The following is a 22,533-nucleotide window of genomic DNA, read 5'->3' as shown; positions in this document are numbered from 1 at the left end:
TAATTGGATTTTGTTGTTATAGAATCTGATGTTCACATAATTCAAATACAAAGAAAAGCCAGTGGTAGTTGATGTCATGACTTGATCTGACACACAGTATGTGTCTGTTGTTATCTGGAAGGCATCTAAATATAAATGAAAAGCAGAAAATGAAAGCTGCTCAGCCATTGTGGCGAAGACAGATTACATGGCTGCGGCTGTCCTATTTGTCAACATTATATTTTTTCATTCATTTTAGTGAACGCATTGTTAAGATGACACCAGGATTTTCCTCTACTTTGGCATGTGAGAATCTGCAAAGTGACGGTGTGGTTTGCATGCTTCTCACTTTATCTAAACCCATCAATTTGAGTAAACACCCCAAATGGACGATAATAGAGCCTGTTTGAGTCAACTGGACAAGTGGGTCATCACACACAAATGGCTGAAGTTGTGAAAGAAACACACTCCCTGCAGCAGTCTGCCATGAACTAAAATATGATGAGAAGCAACCAGACAGTTACATTTTTAGGGATAACAAAAATTCCTTCTTGGATCAAACATAAAATGCCCTTCCTGCTCAAAATCTGTAATATATGTCTGAAAGGAAATCATCAGACGTGCCAAAGAAACCTTTCAGAAAACTGAAACAACCTCGATGCTTGTTCCTAACAGCCCTGTCAGAACATGGGGCTTGGTAGTGCTGCACTAGAAACCATTAATCCATAAACTATTCATGTTTATTTATAAAGAATAAAGAATCTGCTAATCTAATCTCTAACCCAGTTTCACCGCTGAATCACCAACCAAATCTTGTTGTTGTGTCATTGACGGCTGTTTCCCTCAGTCAGAGGCACAATTGAGAAATCGGAGCTTTACAGGTGGGATCCTCCTACATGGCGATCAAGCTACATCCACAAAAGACTGGGACAGAAAGAAAAAAAAGCCACTGAAATGATCACAAGTGTGGATGAAACTGATGCAGATCTACAGGCTGTTGTTAGTCGATTTACAGAAATAGCAAATCTTAAATCTGCAAATGTCTTTGATCATTGTGGAAAGACATTTCTGTCCTCATAATGCAGCTTTTTTCTCTACTGAAAACAACATTGAATACAAAGCAATATGACCCCCCTTTCTAACAGAAACTGGTTAAAATGAACACACCAGACTGAATCAACGAACCAAAACAAAATGGCATTCCCATCTTATTACCAGTCTATGAAACCTTATGTGTTTCTGGCATTTCACTCGGTACATCTTGGCACTAATCCGGGTAGTACATATTTATTCCAACAGTGGTGGTCACCATTTCTAAAAATGTATCTTGTCTTAGAACTGCAAGCAGTTGTAAGCTGTTGTAACAAAAAGATAAGTGTAAAAGCATTATATTTTAAAGTATTAAAAGCAGAGGTGTAATATGTTCCTTTTACTGTGAGCCTAGAGGTCTGCAAATTTATAGTTTAATTTTCAGTCTGATGGATGGTAAAAATATCTTTATTGGAACTATGGAATTCCTCAGGAGGGGAAAGCAAAGTACAATACTACAAAAACGTAAATGCCTGCACGACAGAAGTTCTCTCTGAAGCAGTGATAAACATACTAAAATGATATGGCATATGTGGGAGGGTCAGCAATTAATGATCTTGTGTTTTGATTTGATGGTGAGTGATCTTGATATCCTGCTGTCCTGCCTTTATCCAGCCTTTGTTTCGGGTTTTTTTGCCTAATTATGTGAAAAGCTGAGCTCAAGAAGAAAGAGAAGCTCACAAAATACATTTTTATGTGCAGTAATTAATGCTTTAAAAGAAAGAGCACGTCTTTACAGAGCCAGATAATACATTTTGGACAGAATGAGTTGGGCACGTTGATTTCTTCCGTCACAAACTCTCATTAGCTATTGCAGCAGCCCATCAATCTCAAAACTCGTCTATACACAGCTCTCATTGCAGGATTGTAGCAGTTCTCTTTTTTTTTTTGCTGACAAAATTTAAAACCTTAGCTGTGGACAGGGTCAGAAATTCTGTCCGACCTTCTCAAACTTAACGAGGTTTGGTGACAGCTGTGCAAAAACGAGACAGTTTCATCCAACACGGGGACTCTGTCTCAAACTGCAAAACTTTTTCAGACAGCTAATTCTGGATTTGGCTGTCCCCTCATTGAGGACGGACGCTTAGACCACCACGTACATCACGCACACAGGACAATAATCTACAAGTACTGAAATAACAATGATTGAAGCCTTTCTGCTGTTGTTGTTTTTTTTTTATCTGCATTAGCTTCATGGGTCACCTTGTTGACATGACTCAGCTGATGGAGAGGGAGGGAGGGTTACATTAATTAGTTTGCAATTAATTGTTCAATCATTTCATTGGTTGTTTCCTCTGATTGCTTTTTTGGAGAACAACATGTCCGGCCGCAGAGTTAATCTTAAGTATGACACAGCAAACACAAAACTCACTTTGACAAATAATTATTTACATAATTTAGCTTTCCTTGACTCCACACTGGTCTCCATCTTCAACACTGATGGGTACATTATGTATCTACTGTATATAAGCCCTACAGTGAGCGTACAGGATGTACTAATACATGCCGCGGCTGTGTCCCCACTGTCCTGAGAGCTGCAGGATGCTAAGAACAATTTCTTCAGATAACCATGCCACTCTGAGGCACTCTAAATCTCCCCCTAGAAATCCTGTTTGAGAAGCTCTGGAAACATTGCATCGACTGCAAAAAAACACATCCCAACATCCTTTTGTTTGTTTTTTGTGTGTACATTTTAGTATGCTTCTGCAGGGACTCTTAAGTGTTGGTCATATTGTGAGTGTACTATATTCTGGGTCAAAGCGGGGATTCAGACTCAAAGCATTCCCATTCTTGCATACGTGTTCTCTGTGCCGGTGTAGTTCCATGAAGAGTCATTAAATGCTCCATGCTAGTCAACACTGTCTAGCAGTGCAATATACACAGCAGCCCTGCCACACACATGCCTCCACAAACTAACAGGTTTATGTGTGAAAAAACATTTTCTAACTCTAAAAAAAAACTCTCTTTAAAAGTAACTTAGTGTCATGTATTAAGCAAAAACACGAATAATAAACAGAGCAAAGAAAATGTTTACCTTCCTGGGAACAGTCAAGAACAAAAAGAGGTTGTTAAGCCAGCTGTTCCTGTATTAAAAATAGAACATTCCCTATTATAAGAAAGTAAATGGGCTGCACGGTGGTGTAGTGGTTAGCACTGTCGCCTCACAGCAAGGGGGCCCCGAGTTCAATTCCAGGGCTAGACAACCTTCTGTGTGGAGTTTGCATGTTCTCTGGGTTCTCTGGCTTCCTCCCACAGTCCAAAGACATGCAGCTTAGGTGCATTGAAGACTCTAAATTGCCCGTAGGTGTGGATGTGAGTGTGAATGGTTCACTGTATATATATGTCTGCCCTGTGATAGGCTGGCGACCTGTCCAGGGTGTACCCTGCCTTCGCCCATTGACAGCTGAGATCGGCTCCAGCACCCCTGCGACCCTTAACTGGATAAGCAGGTTACAGAAAATGAATGAATGAATGAAAGAAAGTAAATGCCGTGTAAACATAATACAGCAACAACATGCACACTGTTTCACATAATCATATAATTTCCAACTGCTTAACAGCATACTGTTGATAAAGACAATGCCTTATAGTAAGAAACTTCTCTTTCAGAAGCCAATTATCATCCTGTTGGTCAATGCAGCATTTCACCATTTCAGTTTCCCGATCCCTTCCTGACGACACAAAGCCCTCGATTTCATTACCTTGCCCTTAATTGTTTTATTTGTACCTAATTACATTTCAATTCAGTTCGCACAACAAAAATGTAAAGTGATATTTTTGATGTTTAATTCATGTAAAATTTCATTTCTGTGATTTTTGTTTCATACTCAGAAGCAATTTTTCTCCAGTTTCTCTAAATTACCACATTGACTTGATCTGTAAACGTCTGTGTGTTTAGGGGGTGTGTGCATCTCCCAGTCTGTCAAGATTCCCCGGGAGCCCAAGCAGGGAGAGTTCGACAAGGTCATCCGACGCCTCAGAGAAAACCCAAATGCAAGAGTTGTCATACTTTTTGCCAACGAAGATGATATCAGGTAGGGCCTGGTAATAGCTTCACAACACTCCATTGAAGATTAGAAAAACACATCAGAGCAACACCGTCCGTCCGGCGATGCCAGACCACTGTGTAACCAATTGCAAAACAAAATCAAAGTGGAGCTGGTCGGGATGCTGACCTTATCCGCGGCAACATCTGTTTCTTCACCTTTTGCAGGCGGCTACTTCATGCAGCTAAAAAGGCCAACCAGACGGGTCATTTCATCTGGGTGGGCTCGGACAGCTGGGGCTCAAAGATCTCTCCAGTTGTGCACCAGGAGGAGATGGCAGAGGGGGCCGTCACCATCCTGCCCAAGCGCCAGTCCATCAAAGGTACAGAGAAGCGCATTGTGCTTTGTGAATACATCAGATCTCCCTGTATAATAAAACCGTGTGCATATTTCAGCGAGATATTCGTTTTATGTGATGCAAGGCTGTTTCTGTTTGCAGAAGAATGAAAAAAAAATCTTTGTAATGCTGAACCATTGATCATGTGATCATCAAAAGTTTAAAACCTAAAATTCTGTCAAACAGAGCTACAAAGTAAATCGAACATAACATGTTGTTGAATCAATTATACTCATCGGAGCTCCGGCTTACAAACTGCACCAACACTGTTGTTTACGCTGATACTAATGTGTCAATGACAATGAAATGATGTGTCCAGGGTTTGATCGTTACTTCATCAGCCGAACACTGGAGAACAACAGAAGGAATATCTGGTTTGCTGAGTTCTGGGAGAACAACTTCAGCTGCAAACTCAGCCGTCACGCCGTGAAGAAAGGGTCGGGGCTGAAAAAGTGCACAAGTAAGACAATCTCCTGCTGTGGAAAAAAGCTATTTAACGTTTTGTTTTTTTTGTTCAAACTTTTAACCAACTTGAAAACCTTCTTCTGTTGTCTTAAGGGACACATTTGGCTCAGGATGTGTTTTGACAGCTTTGCCCACCTATAAAAAAAAAAAGAAAAGTGGAGCAGCTTTGCATTCAATATTCAAGCTCACTGTTAATCTCACAGCTCATTTCAGTGCTGCACAGTATTTCTGCTGAGTCTAGTGTGTTCACCCACATGGCTATAACAAGCGAATGGCTCAGCTGGGCTGCTTGGTTAAAGCTTCAGGCTCAGTGCCATACGTTATACAGCTTGAGGAAAAACGCTGCACATTGTATTAAGATTTAAACACCAATTAAGTAGTACGACATATACTTAAAAGATGAGGGATAAACACATGTTGTCTGGGGGAAGAATTATCCCTTATCTTAGTTAAAACTACATTTTTAACTGAAATCAGTTACTCTTTACTGCACTAATAGTGATCAATCTAAAAAATGCTTCATGATAATAACTCCAGTGTCATATGTATAATGAATATGATCATGATGTGAGAAACATGCTTATTACATGAGTGGAATAAATATTCATTCAAGATATTCCTGATAATAGTATTTAGCAGGGCAAGATATCTTTTATTTTTTGCATATTTATATTCAGCAGATTAAAACAACAAATTGATCATATCAAGCAGCAACTACAAATAAAGTTTGCATGAAAAAAAACTTAACAGTACAGTATGACAAACAATGCGAAGCTTCAGGGTAGCTAAGTTAAGAGTTCATCCTGTTATCAGTGTTTGTTAGCATTCACTGTTCTTTTAGCGCATAAGCTTTACAGTAGATAAAGAGTAGATTTTGTTCTGTTTTCACTTTTTACATTTGTCAGACAAGCCTTGGTGCTTTCTTATGCTGATAGTCCAGTAAGAGTTCAGCAAGATAGCTCAAAAATGTGACCTTGTATAACACCTAGAAAAATGAAAGCTCCATCTATGACACGCAATAGCATTATTTATTCCATTCTGCTGGAGCTGTACTTTTGTCATTACCAGAAATGTTTTTGTAATGGTACGTTACAAAAAATAGTATATACGTGAAGCTTAACCATAGGTTGTCATTATTTAAACAGACATTGCTAATGTTAAAATACAACAGAGACATCAACCAGAGGCACAAGTCTATGGTATATCTTATTCAGAGTCCAGATCTGTTTAACTTAACCCAGCAGTAGGTGACATAGAATACATGTTGGAATCATAGACCTGGGTCTTGTTCCTTTGACTTGTTTTAAGGAACCAGGCTTTTTATCACAAATGCATGATTACGAAAGTGACGAGGCTAGCTATCTCAAAGCTAGATCCAGTAATTTAGATGCATAAATGTCCATTATCAAGTTTGAATTGACATTTACGAACAAAGATTATATTTCAGGTTCCATTTATTTTTCAAATATGGCAGGATCATGTCTTGGAGTACATGACATTGAGCCCTAAATTATATACACAAAAATGTTAAATGACAGCAAAATGTATTTGAAATTTAAAGATGGATTACTTTACTGCTAAAACAGAGTCATGTGCAACAAATAAAGATAATGAAAAATAGTGTTGTTTCATAACATAACTATGGCCTGTGCGGCATACACATGAGGGGGAAGCAGAAGGAGACACAGATGGATCAGCACATCATTAGGGACACAAAGTTGGAAACTCACCCACTCTTACATTCATACTTAAGGGCAATTTTAAATCTCTTGTGCGGCTGAATAATGTGTCTTTAGGCGGAAATCACACACACTCCAGGGAATCAAAGTAGCAACCTTGTTACTGTGAGGTTAGAGCGCTAACCACTGAACCACCACACTGCCCTGGAGGCAGATGTGTGTATGCACAATCTGCATACTTCCCCACACAGATACTGGTATCTACAAACAAGAGCATGTGGGGACATGCCATGCGAACAGTACATCCACCAATCCATTATTGCATGGTTTACCAGACTTTGGTGAAAGAGAAAACATCAAAGGGGGAATCTGGGAACAACATTTTTTTGTTTATTTATATTTTCATGGTTTGTATTTCAGAGCAGCATTCATGAATGTGTGCAGCAACATTCTTCATTCTTCAAGTCGATGATGCAAATCCAAATCCAAAATATACAGTAATGTGGAAATAGGAAAAATTGTGTGTGTGTAAGTTTATATTGAAAATATTTAATTAATAATATTAAAACTGCCTCTCAGCAATACAATTCAACAGCTTCACAATCTACAGCATTACAAATCAAGTTAAATCAACACCTCTCAAAACAGTTTCAACATAATCTGAATTTTGAAACCATCAGGTCAGGATTTATTGCTAGTTTTTTATAATTAGAGGTCTACGGATTAATCAGTTTGACCGGCGCAGATAGTTATTGTTTTTTCTGGGTTCCATAGTGTCCTATGGTTGTGCAGCTGCCACTATTCATCACCACTTCACACCCTACACATAATGAGATTTCACTGAAAAAATCTGTGTCCTGTGATTAAGTCATAATAATATAAAGTATTTAGTAGTCTGATGTTTAGTGATCTAAATTTATTTTATTATTTATTTTACTTAAATGTTCCCACTTGATCATAAATCAGAAGCGTGTGGCTGATGTACTAACAAAATAAAAAAAACAAATTGTGTATACGAAGAAAAATAATAGGAAATTTGTTCATATAGTGCTATATCACTATGCTATAAACAGTATAGCAAATTGAATACACCAAGAAGAATATTGTAACTATTTCCCCCTCCTACTGTGCATAAAATATCAAAGGCTACTATGATTATGTTGATAAATAAAACATAGTGATTCTGATATATATACAGTTTAAATGGATATGTTGATATCTGTTTATGTGTAATTGTAGGAGTGATGAACACGCTCCTATATTTGCTGTAATGATGTCTAATAAACTACATTTTTAAGAGATAAGGAGTCTTGTCTAGAGACTCAAAACTCAGGAGGGTCTAGTTCATTTTTTATTTATAGACTCCTGATTTAACAAAGGAAGTTCTTGGCAGAACGGTAAACAACTAAAACAGTTCTGCAGAGACAGTACAGACGCACTAAATGCACTAGAGAGAAACTACAACTTTTACTCAAGAGGTGGGCTTCAAAAACCAACTGCTGGCATCATCTTCACAGTCCCAACACTAAGCATAAGAGAGCCCACAGAGGGTGATGTGTACTGTAGGGAAACGCTCAGATGGATAAGCTAATACTCATAGATGAGTTAGTCTCAAGATTGAGAGGCGTGACCCCTGGTTACCTGCCAGCGGGAGTGCTGGCGAGAACATCAGCGAGCTCCTCGGGGACCTCCGGTGACGGTTCAGGAGCGTGCCGTCTGATCAGCACTCTGGATAACACTCAAAATACGTGTTTACATTTTCCCAATAACTGAAGTGTAACATATGGAACAGTGTGTATGCAAGGGTTTAAATTTGGCTGGAAGACAGTGTGCACGCATACGCCTTTGGTCTTAAATTTAAAAAGAGTTTCATGCATCTGTCCCTTGAGTCATGATACAGAGGGTTACTGGAATGTTTACAAGTATCTATATTAGTTTATAAGAACAGTGAAGTAAAAACAAATATCAAGTTAAAGAGTGAAACTTGCCAACACACATCCCCCCAGGTTTTAAAGGATCGTCTGGACATATTATCTTTTCTTTCTACTGTCAACAAATCTCAAACAATGCCACAGTTTGATTACATATTCAGGTGAGATATATTATTAGCAGCTAATGTAGCCTTTAGCCACTAGCCTCAAACGTCTGAGATGATGAGCGGGCTGCGGCGGTCTTGTAAGCTCTCTTCTTTCTACAGTAACTCCACATCCCCAGATTTTCACATTTTGGAACTTGTAGTTTTCAGCCTGAAACCGATGCTTAAAGCTATTAATCAGACTTTGCACAGCTCAGTCGGAATCCGCAACAGGCTTTATACAACCTTTGTTTGTCATATATGCAGTGGTACTTCACAATTCTATTATCGTCAACAATGGAGTTTGATGGCACAGATAATTAAGATATAAAATAAAAAGCATCAGACTTTGGCTACAAAGGCAATACTTTTTTTTTTTTCTTTTCATAGCAAGGCAAGACTAAGCTGAGCTTATTTATATAGCACATTCCAGCAACAAGGCAATTCAAAGCACTTTACATTAAACATAAAAAGCATCAAGACGCACAAGAAACACATTAGAAGAGGACATTTAGATACCATTAAACATTATTGCTAAGCCAAGAGAATAGAAAATAAAAACAAGCTAAACTATTTAAAAAGGCAAAGGTCTTTAATAACAGGACAGAGAAGAATAAAATATCACCAGACTTATCCTTTATAATAAAGATGGGCTGCTTGAAAAGGTGAGGCTGTTCACTAGAGTTGGACTTTATCTGCAGGTTTGTTAACAAGACAAGAAGCATTAAAACACCACGACTACATAAAATTAAATACAAACAAATGAAACCGCAAATAGGGAAGATGAACATATCTGTCACAACGTTTAATGAACTGATTATGAGACACGGCAACTAAATCTTCAGCACTCAACCAAATAATTGACTGAAGTGATCACGAATGCTGTAAGACATCAAACACCCAGATAAAGTTAATGTAAAAGTAAATGATCCTTTAATGCTTTCACGCTTTCACTAACTCTTATGCTCTAAATGTACTTCACATCATTTACTCATTATAAACCCTCGGTGCAGGGGGTTAACTTGGTAAACACTCTCACTTTAGCAGGAGGGATTGCGGTAGGTCCCTGTATAATGCAGTCACTATCTCTTCTATGACATGCCTTTATCATAACATATATTCAAGTGTTGAACATATCTATGAGCTCTGCTTCATGGGGAGAGGGAGTCTTGCAGAATTTGTTTGAGGTTAAAGCGTGACACTCGCGGTGCCAATCTCCGCTGGTGGAGAGCTTAGCGGAGTCTCCGAGGCAGCTGTGAGAGAACCACATGGGGCATGCTGAAGAAGTGTCCTGAGAGGGTTAGACTGCTCAGCGTGATCAAAGGATAAGGCGGACGTGAGGGACAGGGGAGAGGAAAAAAAAAAAGGGAGACTTGTCTTTTATATGTGAATAAAGGAGATGTAAAACTGACACTGATTAATGTGGAAAGGAGCAGTAAGGTAGAGCAGGGACCCATCTCATAGGCTCCTTATTTCTCCTGCATATTAATGATGTGGGCACAGCAGGAAACACAGCAATGCAGATAAACCGAGCATGTGCTTTTGCTTTTTCATCCAAGCATCTATTTTTTAAACCGCTTATCCTGTTCATGGTTGCAGTAGGCTGGAGCCTTTCCCAGCATGCATTGTGTTAGAGATGGGGCAATTTTTTCTTTTTGGTCTGATGAAAATAAACACAACATAGAATAGGGTGTAGGTGTTTGAGGACAATATCTTGGTTATTTCCTGGAGGCATTACATACCAGTGCGGACCAGGTAGATGTCAATTTTTTAAGTGAGTTAGGACACTAATTACTTAGAAATTAAAAGTTGCAAGCAAAAACAACAATTTCATTCCAGGCTACAGATTGTTAAGACTTAAATGTTGTTATAAAATGTATAAAATAAGACATGCTCTTTAAAGCCCAAATTGGATATAAAGTACCCTAAAGTTAGAAGTCCAATTGATTATGGTACTTGATCGACAGCAGCTTTGATAACAACGTATTTGTTTGTGATTCATGAAGAAAAAAAGCCAAACATTTGCTGATTCTTTCTCACATGAAAATCGCTGCTTTTCTCTTTTTTTAGATCCATGTAAATTCATTATCTTTGGCTTTTTATTAGGAAAAACAAGTAACTTGAAGACATTGTTTGGTTCTAGGAAAAAGTGTTTGACATTTTACACCGTTTTTGATATTTTAAAGTCTAGATAAATATCCATTTAATTGAAAACATATTTTAACAATACAAATAATTGTAAACCCCAACTCTAAAAAGACCTAAAACGTAAATAGCAGCTTAAGCTGTCTATTCTGATATAAAAGATGTAAAGTCAAACTGCAAGATGAACCAAATAATGAAATAAAGAAGAGCAGCACACAGCGCAAGTGTCAGATTAATTTAAGAGGCAGCCCAAATGTTTTGGCAGGAAAGAACTGGATGGCCTGTGGCCAATCGCAAGATGAAAAAACGGTCAAAGGTCTAAGCCCACACACACTGTCACAAAATGTCTTGTGTGACACCTCAGAGAGGAAGACACCCACACTTTGCTTCACGTTTTACTTTTGCTTAATCTTTATGGATTTCTCTGAAAGCAAAACGCCGGCCGAGAAAATGTGTTAGAGTGAGCCAAAATGCTAGTGAGTAGGGAGCTAGAGAAAGAGACGGAGGGGAAAAAAGGGAAATGGTCTTATAGAGAAGAGACAATACAAAGTTAGTGTGGGTGGCCTGCCAAGCCTGCAACATAAATATCACTCTCACTCCCATTTTGGCTCGCAAGATTTCCCATGGCATAAGCATGTAGGCCGAACTGTGACAATCTCTGTCCAATCAATGCCCTGTGGCCCTTAATTACTGAGCCGTAACCTCCAAAAATAACTCATGCATTTGAAAAGCTCATGAGATAATCGGGGGCATTAAGAGCCCACTGGTTTGAAGCAAGAGCATGTAGTAAATGAAAGATGGCTAACAGAAGGAGACTTTTGATGATTTGGGGGCTAACACTCTTTCAGATTGAAGTGGCTTTTGAAAATGACTTGCACCTGAAGATGACAGATGCATAAAGAAGGTCTGCTCTGTCATGAAATACTTGGTAATGCATCGCTAGAACCTGCATTTCCAAAACCTAAACAGAAGCATGGACAAAAAAGAATCTATACATGAACTTTGGCCACTACACTGAGAGTGAAAAATGCTGTTGACATGTATGCAAATAGAAATGTTTTCAGTTTCAGTTTCTGAGCAAGAAAATGTGACAATATTTCCACAGAAATGCTCAATATATCTTATACCAATTAAACACTTAATGTCAAACCACAGGTAACATTATGAATAAGGGTAATTATGGTAATCATAGTTAAGTAGGTACAAGGTTAAACATGCATTTACAGTAGATGTTTTACTGGTGTCACCTTGTTCCATTCAGAATTTGGGCACTTTATACGTTTTACTCAACAAGATGAATCATTCCTTAACAACATAGATTTTAATTGAAGGTTTTACTGTATATTGCTGTAGTGGATAAAAGTATGATTGCAGCAAATGTACATATTGCATGTTAGATCATCAGAACATCAAATATCCCACATCAACATCAGAGGCTTTTATTATTTAAATTCATATAAAATGCAGTACATTTACAGGAATACAGCTTGTTAATTTAACACTGGCATTATATCTGTACTCAGTATCGGGTGATTCCCAAAGGCCAGCTTTCATAACTAGGACTGAAAATGTTGCGTGCATCCCAAGAAACAACCTCTGATTAAGTCAACACATTTTGGTTCATAACTTCCAAATTAAGAAACTTAAACCTTGTAAAAAAAAAAACATTAAATCATTGTATTTCTCACATTGGTTCTACAGTCCCTGGTGAAGCTACATCAAATTATGTCCAAATAATAATTTCACAATATCACCCGAAAAAGAAAAAAATACATTTTTGAACTTGTTCAACTTGATCTTTTTTCACCTGGTTTAGATTTATCAAGTACAACTTCATCATTAAGTAACGCTCCCTGGATTTCAAATACATTATCCTAACAAGTTTGACATGCTCATTTATGAAATCAAACCAAATTTGTTAACAACTTTGAACACAATTGGATTCATCCTCTGGGCACCATGGATATCTCTACCAAATGGCATGGTTATCCATCTAATAGCTGTCGGGATAACCTATTTACCACAGTAAGAGCTATTTTATGTTGGAAAAAAACAGCTCCAAACACCATCAGGTAATTTTGCACTGACAATTAAATCAAATGTTTTAGAAATGTCACCAGCACCTCCCCCACTGTGTGCTAATTCACTTGCAAAGTTTAATTAATCATTCCATTTGGCATGTGTATAAATACATGTGGCTCTAACATTAGCTCATCCTTGGTAATTAGTCTACTATTAATCACAACTGAACACACCTGCTTTTCATAATCTCTTTTGCACATAAAGCAGAGTTGCATTGAGACGGCTTTCTGATTTGAGGCTGGTGAGGAGAAAGGAGAAGTTGGGATTGGCATGTTGTATCTCCCTCTTAAGACCCCACCTCCTCATAGCAATTAACAATCACAAGAAACCTATGGAACACCCTGGGCCAGGATTAATAAACTCCTATCACAAGTTATTACATTGAGCCTGTGAGGGGATTATCCCTGTCCTGTGAATGGATGTCTCCATTTCCTGGGTCTCTGATTCCTCTCTGACTTAACTCACAGTTGGACACTCAGTCAAGCAGGTCAGGATTCGATCACAATGGAACACATATCCTTCTTTTTAAGTTCCTAATGGAAAATGGCATGAGGCATATACTGTGAGTAATAGCTAATGGAATAGACATGCAGGTCCGAGTCCTAATGTGCACAGCATCACTCAGACGGAAATCCATGTATTCCTGCCGTAGAGACGAGAAAGAGTTTTCTTTTTTAACAGACGAGATTTCCCGGAGGAGGAAAACCTTGCACTCCAGATATTGGAATTGATTTGCTCGTCTGCAGTGGTCCAGATATTTACCTTCTAGCTAATTGCAAGAGGCAAGACCCATTTAGTGGAGAAAGAATAAGACCCACCGAGGAGCAATGTATTTTCTTCTACAGTATGCCTTTTGGACTGACGCCACACCTTCCATTTAAAAGGTTCATCTCATTGCAAGTGCACGGAATTGTCCTGTCCAACCTGAGCTTCTCTCAAAAGTGGGTTCGACACAAGGGTAGACGTGTTAAAAAGATAGAAGTGACAGTTGGAAAAAGACAAGTAGTATCTTCAAGTTATTCTATAATTAAGTTTCAAGATAGATCTCTTAAAAAAAAAAGAAAGAAATTGATACCATTATGGAAATGAGTTGTCTGGGACAAGCACTAAATATGCTATTCATCACCGGCCTACTTCAAACGAGGGTCAGAGACAAAATCGCAAGTACATAATTCTTTAAGCCGCACCAGTTCATTGAAACCACTTGAGTCCTTAAGTGAACACATTTTTCTTGATTGCATGATGTGGCTGATATAATTACTGATGGAGTATATTTCAAATACACTTGTAAAAATCCTTTTCGGTCTCCCTCTGGATTGTTGAACTACATGGATCCAAATGTGGTACTCAATCTCACACTTGACATGATTAGCTCTGAGCTAAACGTGTGACTACACAGGACGCATAACCCATGATTCAACTGTATGTAAGCAGTTTGCAAGATCGCACACATACAGTATAATGATGCATGGTGCCTAAATCACAACTTTCTGTGTGTTACAGATCAGGAGCGGATAGGAAAGGACTCCAACTATGAGCAGGAAGGAAAGGTGCAGTTTGTTATCGATGCCGTCTATTCAATGGCTCATGCCCTGCACAGTATGCACCAGGAGCTCTGCCCAGGGAAGGTGGGCCTCTGCGCAAAGATGGATCCCATCAATGGCACTCATCTGCTGAAGCACATCCGCCGTCTAAACTTTGCAGGTCAGTCAAATTTATTGATACAAGAATGCATGTTTGTCTCAACTCAACAGACGTTGTTTCCGCGAGCTTTTTAACGCACTCAAGTCAGGGGAGTTTTTACGGTAATACATTTATGACACAGGTAATGTAAAATTGATAATCAGGGCGGCTCAAAAATCAGCTCTTAAATGTTTTACCATGATGGGAAAACAAGACTTAAGAGTCTGCAGCAACGTTAGCCTCCCTGTGATGCTGCACTTAGGCATAGCAATGAAACAGCATGCTAAAATGTTCGCAATGAATATGCTAACATGCTCTTGTAAAGCATTTATCACGTTCACCATCTCAGTTTAGCTTGCAAAACACCACTTCATTTTAATTGTAGTTGTGCTGCAGAGATGTACAGGCCAACACATGATATTCTAAAGATGTAAGAAAAAAAAAATGTTCTGGTTCAGATCCCAGCAAATCTCACACCATCATCATTTGAATGTATTTGTCATTGATTATGAGAACAATGATGTAAATGATCATTCCTTCTTATATCGCACATCATATCACAATTGCAATATCTGTCAAGATAATCTCCAATATATATGATTTATTCATTTGTTTATCAACCTTAGCAAAAAAGGATTTATATTTATTTAGAATGACATTACATTGTAGAAAGGGCTAACCATTTCGTACAAATACAATAACTGGAAGGTAATACATTTACTAACCTTATGTATTTAAAGCGCTATACATTACCTTGAGGGTGTCTGAAAACATCTCATGGGTCAAAAACCAGCACCTATTTCACTTTATTCTGCTGTATGACCCATTTTCCATTTCCTGCATGTAGCCTCATGTTGTACCCAGCTATCAGTCAAGTTCACATTCATGGCTGACATATTAATAACTAACCGCTTTGACAAAAAGAGCAGTGGTCCTTCATTTCATTATATAGACACTGAAGCAGTTTAAGACAATTAAAATTCCCTCTCAGAGACTTGAGTATGCAGTGTTTGTACAGATAAATTATTCATTTGAACTCCTGCTCTTCAAGCTAATTTGTCATTCTAATATCTACTTGTTGCATTGGTAAAATGTCAATTTAATGTTTAATTCATTACTGAGAAGTAAAAGAAAGTTTTTCCTTTAAAAAATATTCAATGGTTGATTTTGAAAGCTTTTTGCGCCACAAAATATCAGGATCATTTTTAGAAATGAAAGGCAGGATTCCACTGTTTAAAGTGACTCCTAATATCATCTGGACTGCACCTTCTGCCAGAGCCAATCACAACCCTTCAGTCTGATACGACGTGGTCTACTGGACACATGAGCATGTCACTTCCTGATCTTGTACCTGCTCTCCTGTTTTTACATGCATCGTTTTGTTTTTGGCAGAGCAACTTTTTAAAGCATTTTAAGCCCCGAGTTTACTTGTGAATGTATGGAAATATATAAAAGATTAATCATAGTTGTATTGAACAAGCCTGGCCCAGAACTCTGAATCACCCCACATCCCTGATTTGATCATTGATTCAAATAGATGTATACCGTATTTTCCGCACTATAGGGCGCACTGGATTATAAGGCGCACTGTCAATGAATGGTCTATATTCGATCTTTTTTCATATATAAAGCGCACCGGACTATAAGGCGCATTAAGCGAAACAAAACAGTCAGTCAGTCAAACTTTATTAAACGTGTTCACAATAACTCTCAACATTGTTCAAACGTTAATGAGCGTATTCACAATAACTCCCAACCCTGTTCAGTTGTAACACGTAAAAAAAGTCTGATTTGTATGTAATATTAAAATGGTGAAGCACAGTATGTATTACTCCGCGACGCTCCTGACTACGGTAGCCGTAATGCTGCAAGCGGTGCGGCTTTGTAGTTTACCAAAGTCGTACTAAAACATGTTGACAGAGCGCCGTGTACCACACAAAATCGCTTCGAGGTCAGTAAGCACAACCAGAATTAATCCATATATAAGGCGCTCCGGATTATAAGGCGCACTGTCGTTTTTTGAGAAAATTAAAGGCTTTTAAGTGCGCCTTATAGTGCGGAAAATACGGTAATATATGTGAGTGTGTGTTTGTATACACAGTCTATGGGAAAGGTGGGGGTTTTCTTAGTGTCAGACTCTCTTCCACATGATACTCAACATTTGTTCAGGTCAAAGTGGTGCCTCTGACTAAATCAGGTAGAATAAAATAAATACTCCTCTTCAACAACAACAACCTTTCGGATGCCCTTCACCTCCAACTTCACCAACTGAGCTGCTGAGAATCCAATAGCGTGCGGGAGAAAAACAACTGATGGGCTGTTGTTCACAACAGGCAGTATGTTGGGTTCAGTGGTTCTCATGATCTGTTGGAAAACAGTTTCTTTTTTTCCCAGACAAAACTTTCTGATAGTCTCTGTGTAGATAAATGAGGCTTATATAAGTGTCTGCAAAGCTTATTTAATATTTGCATACACTGTATGAAATTTTATTTAATCCATATATCATTTTGTTTTCACACAACTGCACCTGGCACAAGTTGAGAGTTTTATAGTTTAAAATGCAACCACTCAGGGAAAACAGAGCAGCTTTTATTCCTCCCTTTTAGCGCCGATGTTTGATTTTCTTCTGCAATGAATGTTTGGGGTTTTCGACCAACTAAAAACAAGATATAGCAAAAATAAATAAATACATTAATAAACAATATGACATACAGCTAGAGCATTATGGATTAAATATTCAAAATAGTCAACAATACAGATATTGCAAGAGCACCAGGTATATTTGATGCCGGAATGGAAATCACTATCTAATTCAAATGAGTAGATTGGAATATCATCCATCACAGAAATCACCATTTTTCAATTTTAAATGCACAATTAGTACTGATTGGTGCCTTATTATAAAGTGGCCTCCATATTTAGCCTGCCAGCAGGGACATAAAGCTCAAATGCAGTAGATTCCTTTGAGCTGAATATAGTTATGACCAGAGGGGGATGCCTTTCACTGCACTCCATACAATTGCATCAGCATGCATCATTATATTGAACTTGTCCAGATACATCAAACAACAAACTGCTGATACTGGACTTGCCGGGTTGTGAATCATTTCTTCAAAGACAATATTCATCTCTGTGTTGTGGAGTTAGTATTTTATGCACCAGGAAACATGCAGGGCAGTCATCCTTTTATCTCAAACGAATAGCAATCGCAAGAAATGCATTGTAAAAAGTAGGTCATTTTTTTGGTTATTGCGATGAATCATTCTTCAGGCTGAGCCAGCAAGAACCTATTGTTACGCATTTCTGTTTATTGTCAGCAGTTTCAGTGGACATCTGCTAAAAATAATTCATATTTCTTCCTCTGCAGAGCTGCACAGCACTCAAGAGTCCAGTTAGACTATATCCAAAGCAAATGCATTGTGTCTCAGGCTGCATATGTAATGGAACTCCCTTGATAAAGGTCAAATGTCAAAGAGTTTTTTAAAAACCAAAGGCACTCACAGTGGTCACACACCTGGCACGCTCACAAAACCCATTTATCTACAATATCTCAGTGGGCTGTCAGGGTCTCAACGGGGGACACGGTAAGCTAGCTCATGACAGATAACCTTTAGAAAAGAAGAAAGGTAATCTGGCAGAAGCATTTGCTCCGCTGGGATATTTTCAGTAGTCTGGGAGTATCTGTGTGCTTTCTCAAGGGCCTTCTATATTTAAGTACATTTACTCAAATGCTATACAGTACTAATACTAGGAACTTGTACTTTACTTGAGTATTTCCATTTTATGCAACTTTATCCTTCTACTTACTACATATCTGATACATATATTGTACAATTAACTCCCACTACATTGATCTCAAAAAGTTACAATTCTTCATACCCTTGGCATCTAGTGAAAACCCTTTTTTTTTTACCACATTTGTTGATGTTGAAAGTGATTTTTTTCTGATAAGCTGAAGGATGAAGTGTTTTTTTATGGACTGAGTACATTATACTACTTCTTAAACTAAGAGATTTATTAAAAAACCTTCTTTGATTACCTGGAAAATGCATTGTCAACAAGCTGAAAACAGGACTGTTTTTCTTTTAGAGGTGCGTGGATCTAACAAAGACATCGCCGCTACAAACATATGATCATTACTGTAGTTTAAACTACCCAACAGTAGAGAAAGGAGTTAAAATGAGGTCAACCTTAAACATCTACAGCAGTAAAAACGCCAGATACACATTAAGGCCCTAGTAGTATTAATCAAAAAACATCCTATATAATAGTAAAACACTGACCATTTTACTGCATAATGAGTTATTTTACTTTAAGTATGTTTAGCTGATAAAACTTTAACTTCAGTATTATTTTGGACCTAATGCAGTATTTTCACAGTGTGGTATTGGTGTCTTTACTTAGGTAGAGGATCTGAATGCTTCTTCCGCCACTGGATGTCTCTAAAGTTGTAGCCTAATTGTAAATCCCCAACTTTTCAAGTGCTCATTTGCTCATTCAGCAGCAGCCAACAAAGCAGATAAATCAAACAGCCCCAGTCTTTGTGCACTGTTTGACTCTCTTCAGAGCTTCCTTCCTTCTTGTTCCCACCTCGGCATTCGATGTGTCGAGGAGTTTCTCAGACTTCAATAGGACACAATTGAATGAAGCTTCTCATCAGTGTTTCATGTCTCTTGCTATCACGTCAGGGAAAAGTGCTTTTTCTCTGCCGCAGACTAAAAAACAGTGGCCTTTTCGCCGTCAATCTCACCAGGGATAGCTGTTTTGAGTGTGGTATAAAGTCGAGATCTGAGGGATTCCCATCGCTGCACACCTTCCTCTCTCTCCTCTAGCATGTGCAAAAGCTTCATTGTTGTGCAGCTCTGAAGATTCTTCTGGTAGAGAGAATGTCTTGTCGTTTTTCTTTCCTTCACCAGCATGACAACCAGCCCTGTTACTCACAACAATTTAACTATCAGCATCTCGACATGATAAGAATGGACAGCTTTAGATATAGAGCCCATTCATCATAATGTAGTATCCCAAAACCTGTTGTGCACACACTGTAAGATGTGAAGTTTCAAATAAATCATAGATAAGTCCATAACTTTACTCAACAGTAGAGAGAACCATGACTGTATTTAAAAAAGGATAACTTATATAAGAGGTAGGCCTTTATTGTCCAGTTTAATAAGAGTTCATTATATTTATGTTTTATTTTAGCTGTTTTGTTCTCTGTTTTGTGGTCATGCTCCAGTTTTAATATGCCATTAAAGCATTGGGCCATAACACACAACCCCTGCCACCTCCTCAACCCATGCTTCACCTTCCTCCTCCAGCAGATGTAGACTCTCTGGGATTTCCACCTCTTACTCCATTAGTCGACTAATCGGTTGTTTTGGTCTAAGCTGACGAATATTTCTTTAGTTCAGTAAGTATTTTTTTTTTTTTATTACAGGCTAACAAAAACATTTTTCCAGGAAACTAATGAGCACAAGATCTGAAGTGGTGCTTTTGTGTGATTCTTTGTGGAGAAACACAGTTTTACTGATCTGTTGGTTCAATCTACAAATTGATTAGTCGACAAAACTGTTGGAGTGTTATTGAACCGAGAGCATAGGAAAGCCCTATGACTCTGCTAATAAGCTGTTAGTGCCTCAAACAACCCGAGGACATTCTTGTTTTGTTGTGATCTTGTTTTATTAACACCCTGTTTTCTTGTTTTGAGTGATTGTGTACAGACTGTGCAAATAACATTTCCTCCATAGAGGACAATAAAGAAAGAATTTGAAATGTGACTTTTGAAAGAAAAAAATGCAAACCTCCTCTTAGAAGAGAAAAGTTCAATTAAGATGAAATGAAATGCAGCTTTTCTTATTTAAATAATGCTGTCTTATGGTGGCTAATGCAACCTAACTTTAGACTGTGTTGTGTAACTGACTTTATGAAGTCATTTCGCTTTCTTTTATTAACTGCAGTCAAATTCAGTTTTCAAATGGCACAATTTTGTATCACAAAACTTGAAATGAATCTTGGAAAATGAAAGGACGATTCATCTTTTTTTTTTGTCGTTGTAAGATAACATACATTTCCACATCACTACCCACCATGTCCAATAACTGCACTGAGTTTGTCTTCTGTAACAGAAATACTGTTAACATTCACTGTTAAGTTACGGTCAATGAAAACAGTATTTCTGTTTGAAAGGAGAAACGATAAGCAGCAAGTTGGTGAAATAAGTGCTGTGGGAATGTACACAACATTACGCTGAATCCACCTTGTGTCACATATGCTTCGCCCAGTTAGAGAGCACTTGTAGATAGCAGAGGCTTGCAAGTGTCTTGACAGTGACGGAGTAGCAGGACAGACACCTACTAGTTTGAGTGAAGTGTATCTGTGGTAAATTCTGCCTGACTTGCCTGTGTACAGGTCATTAAGAGTTAATGGCCGAGCAGAGGACAGCAAGCTGTGCTGTCATTCACCAAGGTGTCCCGGTTGTGCATCCGTGCGGAACAAGCACATGTTGGATTAATGATCAGAGGCGGGTAATTCTTAAGGTGTGTGGAAGAGAGGGAGAGAGAGAGAGGGAGAGAGAGAGGGGGGGTGGGGCAATACAACAACTATTAAATATTACATATAATCACAAGCACCTCATTAACCCCGACGTTGCTTTGAGAGGATACGAGTGCTGCAATACACACGTGTGCGACCCGAGGCTACCCTGTCGCATTAGTGCACAGCACAATGCAGCGGAGGCAGAAGCCTCTGTGGAACTCATTATGCCCCTGACTAGTGAGAGGACTGTTTAGACAAGCAATTTGTGCCACATGACAGGCCTAATTCCTCATCTGCAACTCAAACATTGACCATATGCCTCAAAAATGCACCGCTCTCCTCACTCTTAATGAAGAGGACAACGCCACTGCCTCCGGAACAATGACGGCGACCCCGGGCAGTTTTTCCCCCCGTGGTGCTTTAATCTGTCAATTACTGTGGACAAAAGGTACCACAGGAGATGTGTGATGTTCGCAATACCATCTGATTACTTCTCTTGTCTATGAAATGTTAGAGTTCCATTAAAGAGAACTTTTGTACTTATTTGGCTGTCCTCACATAAAACTTTCTCCATCTTCCATGTTAAGATATATGAACTCAAATGAAGGTTTTTTGCTTTCACCCACGGACTTCAGCTGAAAACACCAAATTGGTAAAGAAGAAATGCATAGTGGATAACTGGTACTTTAACTGGTGATATTTGCGGATGTTGCTGATTACTTACCTATCTTATATATTTCATGCTGCTGTCAGACATACCTACCTGTGATGAAGATGGTTTTCGCAGGAAAGACATTTCCGACACCTGATGTAGCACAACAGAAGCTCTCATGTTATCAGTGTGTTTGAACAGTCTTCATCAGCCTATTAAAAATGAAAAATGAAGAAAAAACAGACACACTGGTCCACTTTCTAGGTACATATACCTAGTCCTGGTCCGGAAAAAAAAAATAAGGCCTTTAAACTGTTATTACAAAAAGATTTTTAGCGTCACTACGTAGGAAAGTCTTGGAATCACTTGCATGTGGCTTAAACTTGTGTGTGTGTGCGTAATAGGCAGTGGAAATGGGAAATTGTGCATAATCTAACAAATTACAGAAGTGGTGAGAGACCTGTCAATCTATGAAAGGTCTTGAATTGAACCTTGAATTGAAGACCCATGAGGCTATTAAATACAGTATAATCGTACAGTTACTACATGTGTGGTATTCAGGGTCCATTTTCCTCCCTTAGTGACGGTGGTGTCCGTGTGAGCACTTACAGGCTCGAGTACATAACCTCGACCGTGACAGCGGTTCAAAGCGCTTTTAAAAGCCCAGGAGATTGGAGAAAAAAGAGCAAAGAGAAAAAAAGCTTGGCACAGCTAAAATCTTTGATAGAAATATGAGAGCTTACAAATAGTGTTGATGTGCTTAATAT

At 38.5% G+C, this 22,533-nt stretch overlaps 1 protein-coding gene across 1 annotated transcript in view; it reads left to right on the top strand.

Moving 5' to 3' along the window:
• Nucleotides 1–22,533, top strand: part of LOC129106380 (metabotropic glutamate receptor 4-like) — a 111,082-nt gene that overhangs the window by 73,510 nt on the left and 15,039 nt on the right. The window contains exons 3-6 of the mRNA XM_054617767.1: nucleotides 3,968–4,103; nucleotides 4,283–4,437; nucleotides 4,772–4,912; nucleotides 14,401–14,601. Coding sequence (XP_054473742.1) covers nucleotides 3,968–4,103; nucleotides 4,283–4,437; nucleotides 4,772–4,912; nucleotides 14,401–14,601 — 633 coding nt within the window. The remainder of the gene's footprint in view (nucleotides 1–3,967; nucleotides 4,104–4,282; nucleotides 4,438–4,771; nucleotides 4,913–14,400; nucleotides 14,602–22,533) is intronic.

Source organism: Anoplopoma fimbria, chromosome 17 (assembly GCF_027596085.1).
Source record: "Anoplopoma fimbria isolate UVic2021 breed Golden Eagle Sablefish chromosome 17, Afim_UVic_2022, whole genome shotgun sequence".
Lineage (NCBI taxonomy): Eukaryota > Metazoa > Chordata > Actinopteri > Perciformes > Anoplopomatidae > Anoplopoma > Anoplopoma fimbria.
This window is presented reverse-complemented; position numbering and strand designations above follow the sequence as displayed.